The sequence below is a fragment of the Rousettus aegyptiacus genome, unplaced genomic scaffold (assembly GCF_014176215.1).
Source record: "Rousettus aegyptiacus isolate mRouAeg1 unplaced genomic scaffold, mRouAeg1.p scaffold_m13_p_17, whole genome shotgun sequence".
NCBI lineage: Eukaryota > Metazoa > Chordata > Mammalia > Chiroptera > Pteropodidae > Rousettus > Rousettus aegyptiacus.
Window position 1 is genome coordinate 11,581,137 of NW_023416292.1, and position 14,379 is coordinate 11,595,515.

The 14,379-nt window shown below is 35.1% G+C and overlaps 1 protein-coding gene across 5 annotated transcripts in view; it reads right to left on the bottom strand.

Moving 5' to 3' along the window:
* The window catches only part of HMCN1 (hemicentin 1), a 482,162-nt gene that overhangs the window by 104,861 nt on the left and 362,922 nt on the right, over positions 1-14,379 (bottom strand). For all 5 annotated transcript variants that reach the window (XM_036234516.1, XM_036234517.1, XM_036234518.1 and 2 more), the window contains 6 exons: positions 11,041-11,322; positions 9,835-10,002; positions 5,508-5,621; positions 4,876-4,962; positions 2,290-2,481; positions 1,234-1,407 (listed from right to left, as the gene is read on the bottom strand). In XM_036234516.1, the coding sequence (XP_036090409.1) occupies positions 1,234-1,407; positions 2,290-2,481; positions 4,876-4,962; positions 5,508-5,621; positions 9,835-10,002; positions 11,041-11,322 (1,017 nt within the window). The remainder of the gene's footprint in view (positions 1-1,233; positions 1,408-2,289; positions 2,482-4,875; positions 4,963-5,507; positions 5,622-9,834; positions 10,003-11,040; positions 11,323-14,379) is intronic.

Consider the following 14,379-nt stretch of genomic DNA (forward strand, 5'->3'; position numbering starts at 1 on the left):
AGCAGAGAACGCACAAAGTACCAGGGTTTCAGTTCTTACTATTAATATATTTCTTCTTCTCTATGCCAGTTCTGTAATAGATCTTTGACATTTCAAGACAAACTGTAATACAGATGGGCACAGCATGGTGGCCGAGGACAGTCACTAAGTCCTCAGCGGTCCTTTGTGAGGATTATCTCATGCTCATTCTGACTTTCCCATGAGGTCTCTAGCTGGAATCCCTATTACACTCTTCATAAATAGGTCTTCTGCCTTAGTTACCTTCTTCCTCTCATCTACCTGGCCTATCGGTAGAGACCGATCTTCCTAAAACATAGTTTTTATTATGGTACTTTTTCCCTTAACAATTTGTAGTGGTTTTCAATTGACTAAAGTATAAAGTCAAAACTCTTTAATCCAGGTATCCAAAACCAGAGTCTCCTACCCACCCCTGCTACACACACACACACACACACACACACACACACACACACACACAATGTCTCTATTCAATTGAGAGGTAAGGGATCTAACTGTTATTACATAGAGAAGTCATTCTCACTTTGGACCTTTGCTGCACGAGTCATCCTGATGGATATGAAGTCTTTTCAAACCAACTCATTTCCAACCAACAAAATTCTACAACTTTCTTTAAGGTCTTGTTCAAGTTCTGACTTGAATAAAGCAATTCCTAACCACTTCAGCCCATGGTGGCCATTCCTCTTTTGAATTCTTATAAAACTTGTCACTGCCACATTAATCATATCCATGACTATTCATAACCCACGATTATTCATGGATTCATGTTGTTAATTAACTTTCACACATTTTATGTCTCTTCCACATAAGACTGTAAATTTCTTAAAGCCAGTGATCACACTTTTTAATTCTTTCTATTTTCATATATACGGTATTGAAGCGTAATAAATAAACTCAATCTAAATATTCATTTTTTTTCAAGGTTCAATTCAACAAAAAATAAATTTCTACCCTTTTTTTTGGCACTCCACATAATATATTTTAGAAATTAATTACATCATGGTATTTACTTACTTGCCTTTTTATTTAGATACCTTATTGGTATTTCAAAAAGTAACTTCAGGTACCTTAGATGATAAGATATATACAAATAATAAAAAAAATTAAAATGTCAACGGAACATAACATGATCAACAACACAAATACTTTTTATTAAAAAATAAACAATAGTAAGTGGCGCAAATGCAGTTTGGGCATCCGAAATAAACTGCTTACCTGGAAGAATACGGATATTTCGGTTGGATTCTAAGGGAGTCCCATCCTTAAACCAGGTGATGGTAGCTGGAGGATATGAATAAGCTTCACAGACCAGAGATGTGGGGCTGTTAAGGATAACGGTGACATCTTCAGGGCTGCCATCGCTATCGACGCCAGTAATTGTAGGAGATACTAAAAAAAAGGTTTAAAATTTAATTAAAAAAAATACATCTAGAAATTTCTTTATATGGGCATTTCTACTGTGTGATTCTATTTGCTAACAATTATAAAAAACAGCTGATTATTGTTCTTATTCCACACGAAAGCAGTGAGAACCTCAAAAAATGCAGAGGGTAATGAAAACGACACATAAAAACGGATCATAACACAATGTAAACAGGGTAATGATGGGAATTCTGATGCAGGATATGGAGGCATAGCATTCAATCCCATCTGAGGGGTAGCATGAGAACTCACCGAGGAACGCCTCCTTTACAAAGGGATCTCAGAGTGAGCCTCATAGTATTAGTAGTAGTTAGAAGGTAAAAGAAATGAGATGAGCAGGAGGAAGGAGCAGCATATTATGTGAAAAAATAAAATCTAAAGTAGATGCTCACCCCAGTGGAAGATATTCTGCTTACAGTACTGCTACATGAGTTGGTGACGGGAAGGAGAGAAGATGTGCTTTAAGACAAGGAGAAGCACACTTCTAAAATAAAAGTATTTTAAGCTGTTTTGTTTTGTTCTAATCCTTCCACCTTACAGGAAACTGTGTTCATTCACTATCACTCATCAGCAAGCATAAAACCGTGGTGGGCTTCTCTGCATCTGCTCTCCTTCATCACAGCTACCAAACATCGAATTCAGTATGGACAATTACCAACAATGACAGAGTCCCACGAAGAATGGATAAAATATCTCAGGTTAAGCCTCTTTCGCTGGCGAGCTGCTTCTCTTTGACCATCATACGTATATCCTTTACTACTGCATATTTAACGTTGATCTTGTTCATAGTTGTGCTTCCAGCATAAAATACAGTACCTGGTACTTAGTACATATTCCAAATATACCCACCCAGCACGTTGAGACTGAAACTTTTGCTCCTGTCACCAGCCGTATTAGAAGCCAAACATGTGTATCTCCCAGTGTGTGACACTTGCGCATTGGTAATCTGAAGAAAACGGCCACCAGACATAATGTGATGGGTGTCATCTTCTTGAAGGAGTTGCCCATCTTTGTGCCATGTTATTACTGGCATGGGATTTCCTATAAGAAAAAGCCATTCCTGAGAGCTGTAACATAATCACATGTCTACAAGTGATAACTCAAAGAAAGAATTTCATTCATCCGCCTTTTTAAACATCCCACTTCTAAAAACATACAGTAACCATTCATTCCAAAATAAATTTGCAAATATAACCTAATTTATAATAGCGATCATGCTATAATTTTAAAAACACACATAGATTATAAATAATTTTCAAATGAAGATTAGTTTTCATACATAAGTAAAAGAATTCTAAATTAGTTTTTCTGTCTTATCATACCTTAGACTATTACAATTAAGTATTTTCATAGCAAAATACACTTAAAAAAAACAGAGTAGCATTTTAATAAAATTATTACTCAAAAATACCTTTGCATTCATATTAAATTTTAAAAGAATATTTTCTATTTTTGAGAGAAAGCTATAAAAAAGAAAAATCTTTAAATAACTCAACAAGCAGATATTTTGAGTTTGTATCAGAATTCCAGCATAGATAGGAAAACACATATAGTAATCATTCCTCTCATATTTATAGCGCATAGGAGAAATGTCTTTTATATTTATTTTAACATGGGACTTATGTTAAATATTAAATTTTAAATTACTCAAATAATTTTTTTAAATTTAATTTTAAAACCATAAAGGCAAGTTGTGTTAGGAAAGAAGGCTAGGATGAAATTATAGTAAAACTGGAAAACTCAGCTGCACTGGTTGTGGTACACGTTTCATGGCCCTGCCCAGGCAGGGAAGGAAATTCACAAGTCTGCCCAAATACTGAGTTCAACCAGAAAATCCGGGCAACCATGGAGCCTATTCTACAGCTGCATTTGGGCAGGGAATAAAGCTAGCAGTCCTGTCCAGCTGTTCCCGGTCAATGTCAACTCCACCCTGACCTCACAGCTCAGGCAGTGGCTTCACAAAAATAAAGAATCTGACAGAAAGCTCCACCTGTCCAAGGACACCACGAGCTAACCTGTCTAGAACACCAAGCTGAGTTAACTGTTGAAGGACTGACTGTCTCTGTTGAAATGAACCTATAAAGTCTGAAAGAGGAGACCCTTTACTCAAACACACAGATACCAACATAAAAAGTCAGGTAAACATGACACAATCAAGGGAAACTAATAAAGCTCAATAACTGACTCTAAAGAAACACAGATGTATGAACTGTCTGACAGAGAACTTAGAACAGCCCTCTTAAAGAAGTTTATAGACAACAAAATTAGGAGAGCAATGCATGAACAAAATGAGAATTTCAACAAAGAAATAGAAATCATCATTAAAACAAAACAAAACAAATCCTAGAGCTGAAGAAAACAATGACTGAACTGAAGAATTTAAAAGAGAGCTTCAATAGCAGACTTGACCTAACAGGAGAAAGAATCAGTGAATTTCCAAGTCATCAATCACACCCAAAAAAGAGCGAGATAAGAAGCAAGGAACAAAGGATCTATAAAATAATCACAAAACAATGAACAAAATGGCAAGAGTAAGTCCTTGCCTATCCATATAAATATGAGTCCTCACCTATCCATATCCTTTAAATGTAAATGAATTAAAATCTCCAATCAAAAGATAGAGAATGAATTAAAAAACCAAGATGCAACAATATGCTTCCTGTAAGAAACTCTTTTTAGCTTTAAAGACACACAGAGTATAAAGATATTTCAAGAAAATAGTAAAAGAAAGCGGGGGTAGCTATACTTATATCAGACAACATAAACTTTAAGCTAAAAAGGAGGAAGAGGAGGAGGAGGAGGAGGAAGAGGAGGAGGAGGAGGAGGAGGAGGAGGAGGAGGAGGAGGAGGAGGAGGAGGAGAAGAAGAAGAAGAAGAAGAAGAAGAAGAAGAAGAAGAAGAAGAAGAAGAAGAAGAAGAAGAAGAAGAAGAAGAAATTAAACATATTAACAAAAAAGGTGACAATTTTGTTTTTTCGGTAATCCTCACTAGGAATAACGCCATCTTTTCATCAAAACTCCTACCTATGTCTCTGAAATAAAATTTAAGAAAGTAGGAAAAGGAAAGGAAGGTACAACCTTTAATCGACAGTGAAGGAAATGGAAAAGAAAGAGGTAGGGCAGGAAAACCATACATACAAACAGTAGATTTTTTTTTAAATACAGTAATTTATTGAATTAATAGCAAAGGCCAATGTGAGGCTTTCTCTCCTTCCCTCCCTCCCTCTCTTCCTCCCTCCCTCTCTTCTATGAGGAAATTTCTTTTTTTTTATCTACGTAGAAACTAAGAGACTTCTTCCTATATTTCTATATGCTGGCCTAAAATTCAATTTCAAATGCATATTACAGCAGCTTGATGTTTTCTCGACTCGGATATGTAGCAGAGGGAATGAATAATTATTAAGTGGGGGGACAGTTCGAGAGCTGAGCCCCTTACCTGTCACTTCACAAGTCAGTGTAATACTCTGTTTCTCTTTTACCTTCACATCTTCCAATGTATTTTCACCCACAATGCTAGGTGGTACTAAAAAAGATAGAAAAAGTAACAATTTTAATAATTTTATAGGCATCTAAGTTTATGTTTTTATTAAGCTATAACTTAAAGCAAATCCCCAAATTCTCATTATTGGATTACTAGAATAATGTCATAATATTATTTTGATCGATTCTAACTTTAAGATATACTGTAAAGTTATATGTTATGAATTTAAAAACACAATGAATTTTGTTGTAATGTAAATCCTAAAGCCTGGATAAAATGTCAACAAGTCAGTGAATAAGAACATTTATTAGACATTTATTTTTCCCACTATAACTCTAATAAGCACTCGCATTAAGTAAGTTACCAGGGTCTTAGAATATTGTTGAACAACTGTGAACTCACAAGATATGGCATTTCATTTATTTGCCTCTAAATAATTCTAGCATTGAATTCTTATTAACTGTGACAGTCCAGGGGCCAAAGAACACATAAATGTGGGATCAAGCTGTAGATTAATTTAAATTCTCATTCCAGAATGTATGTTAGCCAATCGGATTTTTTTCTAGATATGCAAATTGTATAAATACCTAATACTGAAAGTCCAAAGACTTTTCTTTCTTCACCAGCTGCATTTCTTACGATACAAGTATATTGGCCGGCATCTTCTATTCTGGTCTGTATCAACCGCAGAGTCCTACCTCCTGGAGAAGAAAAACACCAGATGACTCAAAAAGAAATCTGAAACTTTATAAGTTGTCCAAGTGGTGTTTAATTTAGGTAAAATTTAATCAATGTGCTTCAAAGGCCTTTAAATGAATTTATGTCAAACTTTTAAAAAAATAAATCACATACTTTTAGCCTCTATGAAACAGAATAGATAATTCAGAAGAATTTTTTGGGTCGATGAATAAAAAATTAAATACAATGTTAAGTGATAGCAAGCAAGAAACGGAGTTTCACAGGGGTGACATTTGAACATAACCATAAAAGGTTAACATACTTTAACACACGGAGGATTTGAGAGCCTCCACTGTAGATGGAATATGAATGAGGATACAGAGGTACAGAGTAGACGTGAGTGTGGTACCTTAAGCAGAGCAGTTGGAGAGAATGGTCACAAATGAGGATAGATGGAGTATGGCCAGATTCTGTGGGCCCTTGAATGCGATGCTAAGGAATCTAGACCTTACTGTGTTCACTAAAGCTGGGGTCCCCAACCTCTGGGCTGCGGACTGGTACAGGTCCGTGGCCTGTTAGGTACTGGGCCACACAGCAGGAGGCAAGCGGTGGGCAAGGGAGTGAAGCTACATCTCTATCTGCAGCCGCTCCCCAGCGCTAGCATCACTGCCTCAGCTCCACCTCAGATCATCAGGCTTTAGACTCTCATAGGTGAACTGGTCCCCGATGCCAAAAAGGTTGAGGACTGCTGCACTAAAAAATATGAAGTGTATGAACAAAAAGGTCTTGATCTGATTTGTGCTTTAAAAGATAACTGTGATAGGACATTTATAAAAAGGTTCCCCGTTTGCCATGGAACATAGAACTGGGAATATAAGAAAGATGACCACGTCAGCAACCCAGATGTAAGTAACAACAACATTTAAGGGATGGATGAACCCAGGATGTCTGACCACCAGTTTTCAATTGAGTTTCATGGAATCCTAAAATTATTTATATCAAAGTTTAGGGGTGTGTGCGGGGGAGGGTCACCTCATTCAATGGTGTAACTCTGCTTGCGTTTCTTTTATATTCTGAACTTCTATGTAAATGTAATGTTTTGTCTGAAGAGATTCTTCATCCAATAAATGGATGTAGACTGAGACTGAAACTCTGATATGCTGAAGGGTATAATTTGGAGGAAAACTCCCTTTAAGGTGAAGGGAGAGGGAAGAACCGGCAAACAAGACTGAAACGAAGCCTGCGGGGGAGCTGAGATGCACTGGGGAGGGTCCGCGAAACCATCCGGGGAGTTGACTAGAAGTAAAGATGTGCAACATGTCTTAGATTTTATCATAATTTTCTGGCTGGTGTTATTTTTGCTTAGTACCCTGAATTTGAACTAAAAAAAAAAAAAAAAAAAAGACCGACATGGTTAAACATGAAATTTTCATGTAAATCTCCACCTGGACCTGGATTCATCAGGAGTGTCCATCTACTGTCTTTTTGTAAACATAAGCTGTCGTTGAGCTTTTCCAATAAGCAACTTTCCCATCCTCGGACTTAGTAGTACCTTATGTAAACAAACAAAGCTTATTCCCCCGATTGAATTTATGTAAGCAACACTGAATATAGAAATTATCTAAACATGTCAAAGACTTACGGTAATTAAGAAAAGATTCAAGCGCTCATTGCTACTTCAGACTGGTGAAACCATAATATGATTCCAGTTGAGAGATATTAAAACAATCTAACATTTTATGAGTCACTGCTGGCTCTGCAAACCTCAACCTCATAAGTCTCATGATCTTTCTTTTCTCTGTTTCCTGGTCTTCTCACTTAATCCAGTGAAAAACAAAAAAGGGTCTGACAGTTACTTATACGGAGACGGTTCTTGTACCTATTAAATTTTTATAGCAGTTATTTCTTCTTGGCATATAACTTCATCACAATAATAGAGACTTCATCAAAATATTGCTTTCAGAAGGGCTGCACTTAAAGTCTCAGGAGGACCAATCTTAATGAAACAGAAGTGTGCAGCAGACTGCGGACCACGCAAGTCATATGCCATTCATTTGATTCTCATTCATCTGTTGCACAATACACATGTTCAGACTGTAAAACTGGATGACTCCATTGGCAGCACCACAAGGTGAAATATTTTTACTGTGTTCCCTCAGGGATCTCCAGCTGCTAGTCAAGCAAAACAAAACAAAATAGAACCAAAAGACCACTCCTGTCTATCTATAATAAGCCAGAGCACATTGCTCTATCTTGCCTTTTTGATTTCCAGGAGCTCTGATGTAGTTACTATGTTTAACATGAACTCCCACTTTTTCAGCAATTGAATATTAGAAAAAAAGTAAAAAAAAGAAATATGAAGATAATTTCAAGATGAGAAGATAATGTGTTCAGGTTTTAGGGTAACCAAATTGTAATAGAATGTTTGCCATGACTATGATTTCCTACACCCAACACAGCCTGGGAGTCCTATGAAAATGAAAGCATCATAGTGAGGGTACAGGGATGTCTCCCAGGCCGTGGAGACCACAATCCTCTTCCCAGCCTGTCTACGGCAATAACGACAAACATGTATTGGATGCCTACACATAAGCAGGCACTATGCTAACTGTTCTATGTACATTAACTCATCTCATCCTTACAAAAACCCTAAGAGGTAAATTCTATTAATATCTTCACTTTACCAGCAAAGAAACTGAATTTAGCAAAGTCGAGTAACTTGCATGGGGTCATAAATCTAGTATGATAGGCAATAAATGAGGTTAATAGCAATGTACATTCTTCATTGAGTTCCCATCATTTATAGAATGAGATCTTGAAGAAACATAGGGACCTTAGGATATATAGATCTAATTCAAACACTGGGTAAGAATCTTTTATGAAAAGCTGTCAAACGTAGGGATTTAAACTCTGAACAAATTTAGGGCCAGGGAGCTCACTACTTCTTACAATAGCTCATCTTGACACACACACACACACACTAACACACACACACACACACACACACACACACACACACACACACAACTTTATATTCAGATCCAAATCGGTCCCATTACTTTCTACTCCTGGAACTAAACAGAACCAACATAACTCCTTTCCTATACAACAGCTCTTCAAGTATTTAAATTTAATTATCACTACGTAACTATAAGGTTACATAAGGCTTATTTTCCAGGTTCATTATAATCAGACAAATTACTTTGTAATTATTTATCAACATGGTTACCCTCCTTTATAAATATTGTCAATAAATCCTTCTTCTGGTTTTCATAATGAGTGAGATAAGTCCACAGTACAGTTGGTCTCTTACTTTTCTCAATGGTGAAAATACATTTTGTTAAAGTGGCAAAATGTTTCATTTATTTGCTTGATAATCACATTACACCGTTAATGCATAATAAATGAATAACAGAATTCAGAGATCTTTTTCTATGAAGAATTCTGAAGCTATATCTCACCCTAATTTTCATCACTGGTTTTTGAACTTAAATGCAGGCATTAATTTAACTTTTATTTTGTTAGGTTTGACTCAAAAGTTCTAGCATGAGGTATGTTTAAATTTGGATGCTTTCTTTTAACACATTAGCTATTTTGTTAAGTATCTAAGCTTTTTATTAACCATAAACTCAGCAAGAGTCTTCTTAGTTGTATTCAAGTCATTATTAAAAGGGACAAAGTGCAGATTTCCATGGCATGTCCCAAGACCCCTCTGATCCATAAAGGACAAGCTAATAGATCTCCTACACAATTAGATGTAGAATAAGCTGATATCTCTTTTACAATAATAAGGAAATCTTAGCTCATAGCAAACTATCCCATCCTGGAAATATAAAATTCACTCAGATTAGAGTTATAAATAAGTTGAAATTGTTGGTTTGGAAGTATATTATATAAGATGAATCACTCTAGACTCAATTTTAGCATGTCTTTTCATTTTTCACTTTTCAAATTGGTTAGTACTTATGGTAGTATGAATGCCCTGATGCACCATGATTTAAAGAATAAGCTATTGTCAAGATTCCATTTAAAAGGATCTAGAAATAATTTAGAGATCTTCCCCTTTTCATGTAATTTCTGATGTCCTTCTACATATTTCTCCCCTAATATGATCAGTTAGTATTATTGTAAGCAGCAAATCAAAAAGAAATATAAAACAGGAAAAGATGAGAAAGAAGGAGAAATTATGGCCATATGAAGATAATCCAATTATTAGACTAGGAGAATTTCTTCTACCTGAGAGAATTCTCACAGAACTGCTTAGGCTGATGGGCCACCCATCTTTAAGCCAGGCAATTGAAGGTAAGGGAATTCCTGAAGCTTCACAAGTCAGGGACACTGAGTTCTTCTCTACCACACTGATATTTTCAGGTGTCCCAAGGTTTCCCATGATGCTTGGAGGGGCTGTAAGATAAAACAAAACAAATAAGAAAAGCAAAGGAGGGTAGTCAATATATATCAAGTACTAAATCCTGAACTGTTTACTGTTACTAATAAGACTTCCATATACTAATCAACAGTAAACAAAATAAACATTCACATCATTGATCTTACTATTTGTAGTAATATTTTTAGTGTAACATTCCTGAGAGTAAAAATGTCACCTTTTCCCCACTGATAGCAATAAATGACTTACATATTGTTATTCTAATGGTGGTGAGTGACTTTCTTTCTATGAATCATTCATCTTTTCGGTAAACCTCTAATATGGATTCATGACCTTCTTATAGGCAGGATTTTCTAACAAATAATTATAATCTAAAAATTAAAATAATCTAACAAAAGATACTTAAGACTGACTCCTTTGCTCGTTTACATTCAGATTCCTTAAAGCTTTGGCTCATACATTGGCTGCAAAGTAGAGGACAGTAAAACTGGATTTTGTTCGAGTCGACTAAATTCAAGTCATAAGGCTATTAGATGTACCATCGTTTTTACATATTTAAAAATTTCAATTCAAATTCTATGCATACAAATAGGTGTCCCTGAGAATATGATGTTTAGCTTATTCATATGCATATTTATGACTCACTGATGAGAATATTAAAGCTGACTCCAGTATAACTCATGACCAACTGATGCTGAGTCAGTAAGCTCTCAGGGACCTAGCTTTATACTAGCCAAGAGAGCTGATTTGGAAAACACAGAATCAAATAGTAGTTGGGGTAGAACTCGATGAGAAGTACTTGAAGACAATTATCTACTTCACTATGTGCTTTCTTAAAATAATATTCAATACATGCTTCTTTCGGCAAGGTAAGAAATGATAGGTAAGTTACAGAAGAATAAGTGATGAGATTGTTCTAGAGAAGTGGTGTGTATGCAGAAAACAATAGACTATAAATAAAAGACTCAACACTCAAGGCCTTTATCTCCTGTCCAGGATGCTACAGATTATATCAGCCAATGAACAGACATATTGAGCTTATTATTTACACTTACTATGTACACTTAAGTCGTATTTTCTGTCGGTCATGCCTGCTACATTTACAGCCACACACACATAACGGCCTGTGTCAGATACTTGAATATTCTTCAGCTGAAGGATGTGACCTTCATTCAATATCTCTATTCCCCTTCCCTTGGTCAAGGGGCGGCCATCTTTCATCCAAGTCACTGTTGGTTGAGGAATACCCTGCACTTCACACTCTAAGGAAATACTCTTCCCTTGAGTCACAATGATTTCAGTAGGGTGGCTGCCACTGTTGGATATGGTTGGTCGAACTGCATTTTAAAAAAAGAAAGAGAACAAAATAGAAAATGGTTTCTTCGGTTTTACACAGAAAATTCTATCAGTCAAAGTTAAATTCATTTTTGATGTCAAAATATTAACTGCTAAAGAAAGACCTAAGACTAACAGATGTGGCATTGCTATGTTGAGAGGTGGAGTTCTTCTCCGGTGCTTCTAAATGGGTTCTTACCTAAAACACACACACGCCACATCATCTTTATCCATTCATCCATTGATAGACACTTAAGTTGTTTCCATATCTTGTCTATTGTAAAAAATGCTATAGTGAACAGAGGGGTATATATATATCTTTTCAAATTAGTGTTTTAACTTTCTTTGAAAAAATAATCAGAACTGGAATAGCTAAATCATATGGTAGTTTTATTCTTAATTTTCTGAGGCATCTTCATACCGTATTCAGTAGTGGCTGCACCAATTTACATTCCCATCAACAGTATTATAAGGGTTCCCTTATTTCACATCTTCTCCAACTCTTATTATTTCTTGGCTTTTTAGAATAGCTATTTCTAATAGTTATGAGGTGATATTGTGGTTTTGATTTGCATTCCCCTAATAATTAGTGATGTTGAACATCTTTTCATCTGCCAGGTAGCCATTTGCATATCTTTGGGAAAATGTCTATTCAGATCCTCTGCCCATTGTTTAATCGGTTTGTTTGTTTGTTTGCTGTTGAATTGTATGAGTTCTTCATATATTTTGGATATCAATTCCTTGTTGAATGTATGATTTACATTCAGTAGTTTGCCTTTTCATTTGATGATGGTTTCCTTCACTGCACAGACGCTTTTTAGTTTGAGACAGTCCCATTTGCTTATCTTTGTTTTTTTTCCCTTGCCTTTAGAGTTGGATCCACAAAAATGCCACTGAGAGCAATGTCAAGGAACTTACTGCCTATTTTTCTTCCAGGATTTTGGTATTTCAGGTCTTACATTCAAGTCTTTGATTGATTCTGAGTTAATAATGTATATGGTGTAAGACAGTAGTCAAGGTTAAATTTTCTTTTCTTTTTTTTTTTTTGCATGTGACTGTCTGGTTTCCAATACCATTTATTAAAGAAACTGTCCTTTCGTCTCTGTGTGTTCTTGGCTCCTTTGTTGTAAATTACTTTGTTCATATACATGTGTGGGTTTACTTCTGGGCTGTAAATTCTGTTCCATTAAATTGTGTATCTGCTTTTATGCTTTTATGCCAATGCCATACTGTTTTTATTAGTATAGATTTATAGTATAGTTTGAAATCAGGAAGCAGGATACCTACAACTTTGTTCTTCTTTCTTAAGATTTCTCTGGCGATTTAAAATCTTTCGTGGTTCCAAAAAAGTTTTAGAATTATTTATTCTAGTTCTGTGAAAAATACCACTGGAATTTTGATAGGGATTGCATCGAATCTGTAGATTGTTTTGGGTAATGTGAACATTTTAACACATTAATTCTTACAATCCATGAGTTGAAATATATTTCCATGTATTTGTTTCTTCTTCGATTTATTTTATCAGTTTTTTTTAACAGTTTTCAGTGAACAGGTTTTTCAGGTCCTGGTTAAATTTATTTATGGGTATTTTATTCTCTTGATGCTATTGTAAATGGGATTGTTTCCTTAATTTCTCTTTCTGATAGTTTACTATTAATATATAGAAATGCCACAGATTTCTGTATATTGATTTGTATCCTGCAATTTTGCTGTACTCATTTCTTAGTTCTAACCGGTTTTTTTTTTTTTTTTGGTGGAATCTTTAGGGTTTTCTATATATATTATATCATGTCGGCTGCACATAGTGAGTTTTACTTCTTCATTTCTGATTTGAATGCCTTTAGTTCTTTTTCTTGCCTACTTGCTATGTCTAGAACTTCAAATACTATGCTGAGTAAAAGTGGAAGAATGGGCATCCTTGTATTGTTCCTGATCTTAAATGAAAGGCTTTCATGTTTTCACTACTGAGTATGACACCAGCTGTGGAATTGTCATATATGGCCTTTATTATGTTGAGGTACACTCTCTCTATACCTACTTTGCTGAGAGTTTTTTATCATAAATGGATGTTAAATTTTGTCAGATGCTTTCTTTGTATATGTTGAGATGATTTTTATTCTTCATTTTGTTATGGTGTTTATTCTTCATTTTGTTAACATGGTGTATCACACTGACTGCTTTGTAAATGTTAAACCATCCTTGCATCCCTGGAATAAATCTCACTTGATCATTATGCATGATCCTTTTAATGTATTGTTGAATTTGGTTTGCTATATATTTTGTTGAATACATTTGCATCTATGTTCATTAAGGATATTGGCCCATAATTTTCTCTTTTTTATAGTATCCTTATATGGTTTTTGGTATCAAACTAATGCTGGCTTTGTAAAATGAGTTTGGAGATATTTCTTCCTCTTAAATTTTTTGGAAGAGTTTCAGAAGGATAAGTATTAAATCTTTGAATCTTTAGTCAAATTCACTGGTGAATTCACTAGATGGTCCTAGACTTCTGTTTGTTGGGAGGTTTTTGATTAATGATTCAATATCCTTACTAGTAATCCATCCATTCATATTTTCTATTTTTTTCATAATTCATTCTTGAAAGACTGACTGTTTTGAAGAATTTATGCACTTCTAGGTTGTCTAATTTTATGGCATTTAATTGTTGTATTAATTTCTCATGATCTTTTGAATTTGTTTTAACGGCTGTAACTTCTCTGTCATTTCTAGTTTTATTTGTTTAGTGCTGACCAATCTGTGACTGCCAACCTATGGTTTCTCATGATGTGAGAAAATAAACCACGACTTTTTTAAGCTACAGATAGTAGTTATTCTCTAACTTTGCAGCTGAAGTCACCTAATTTATACTAAATCTATGAACAAAAATTAGACCATTTTCAACAGATATACATATGAGAAGAAAAAGGAGTCAGTGTGAGTAATCCTGTGTTCTACTGCCATTCATTCCTATCACATACAAGCCACCTGACCTCAGTTAGTCATGGAATCTACTCGGGGCTTAAGTTTATGCTAATGTAAAATGTGGGCAATAATAGTTT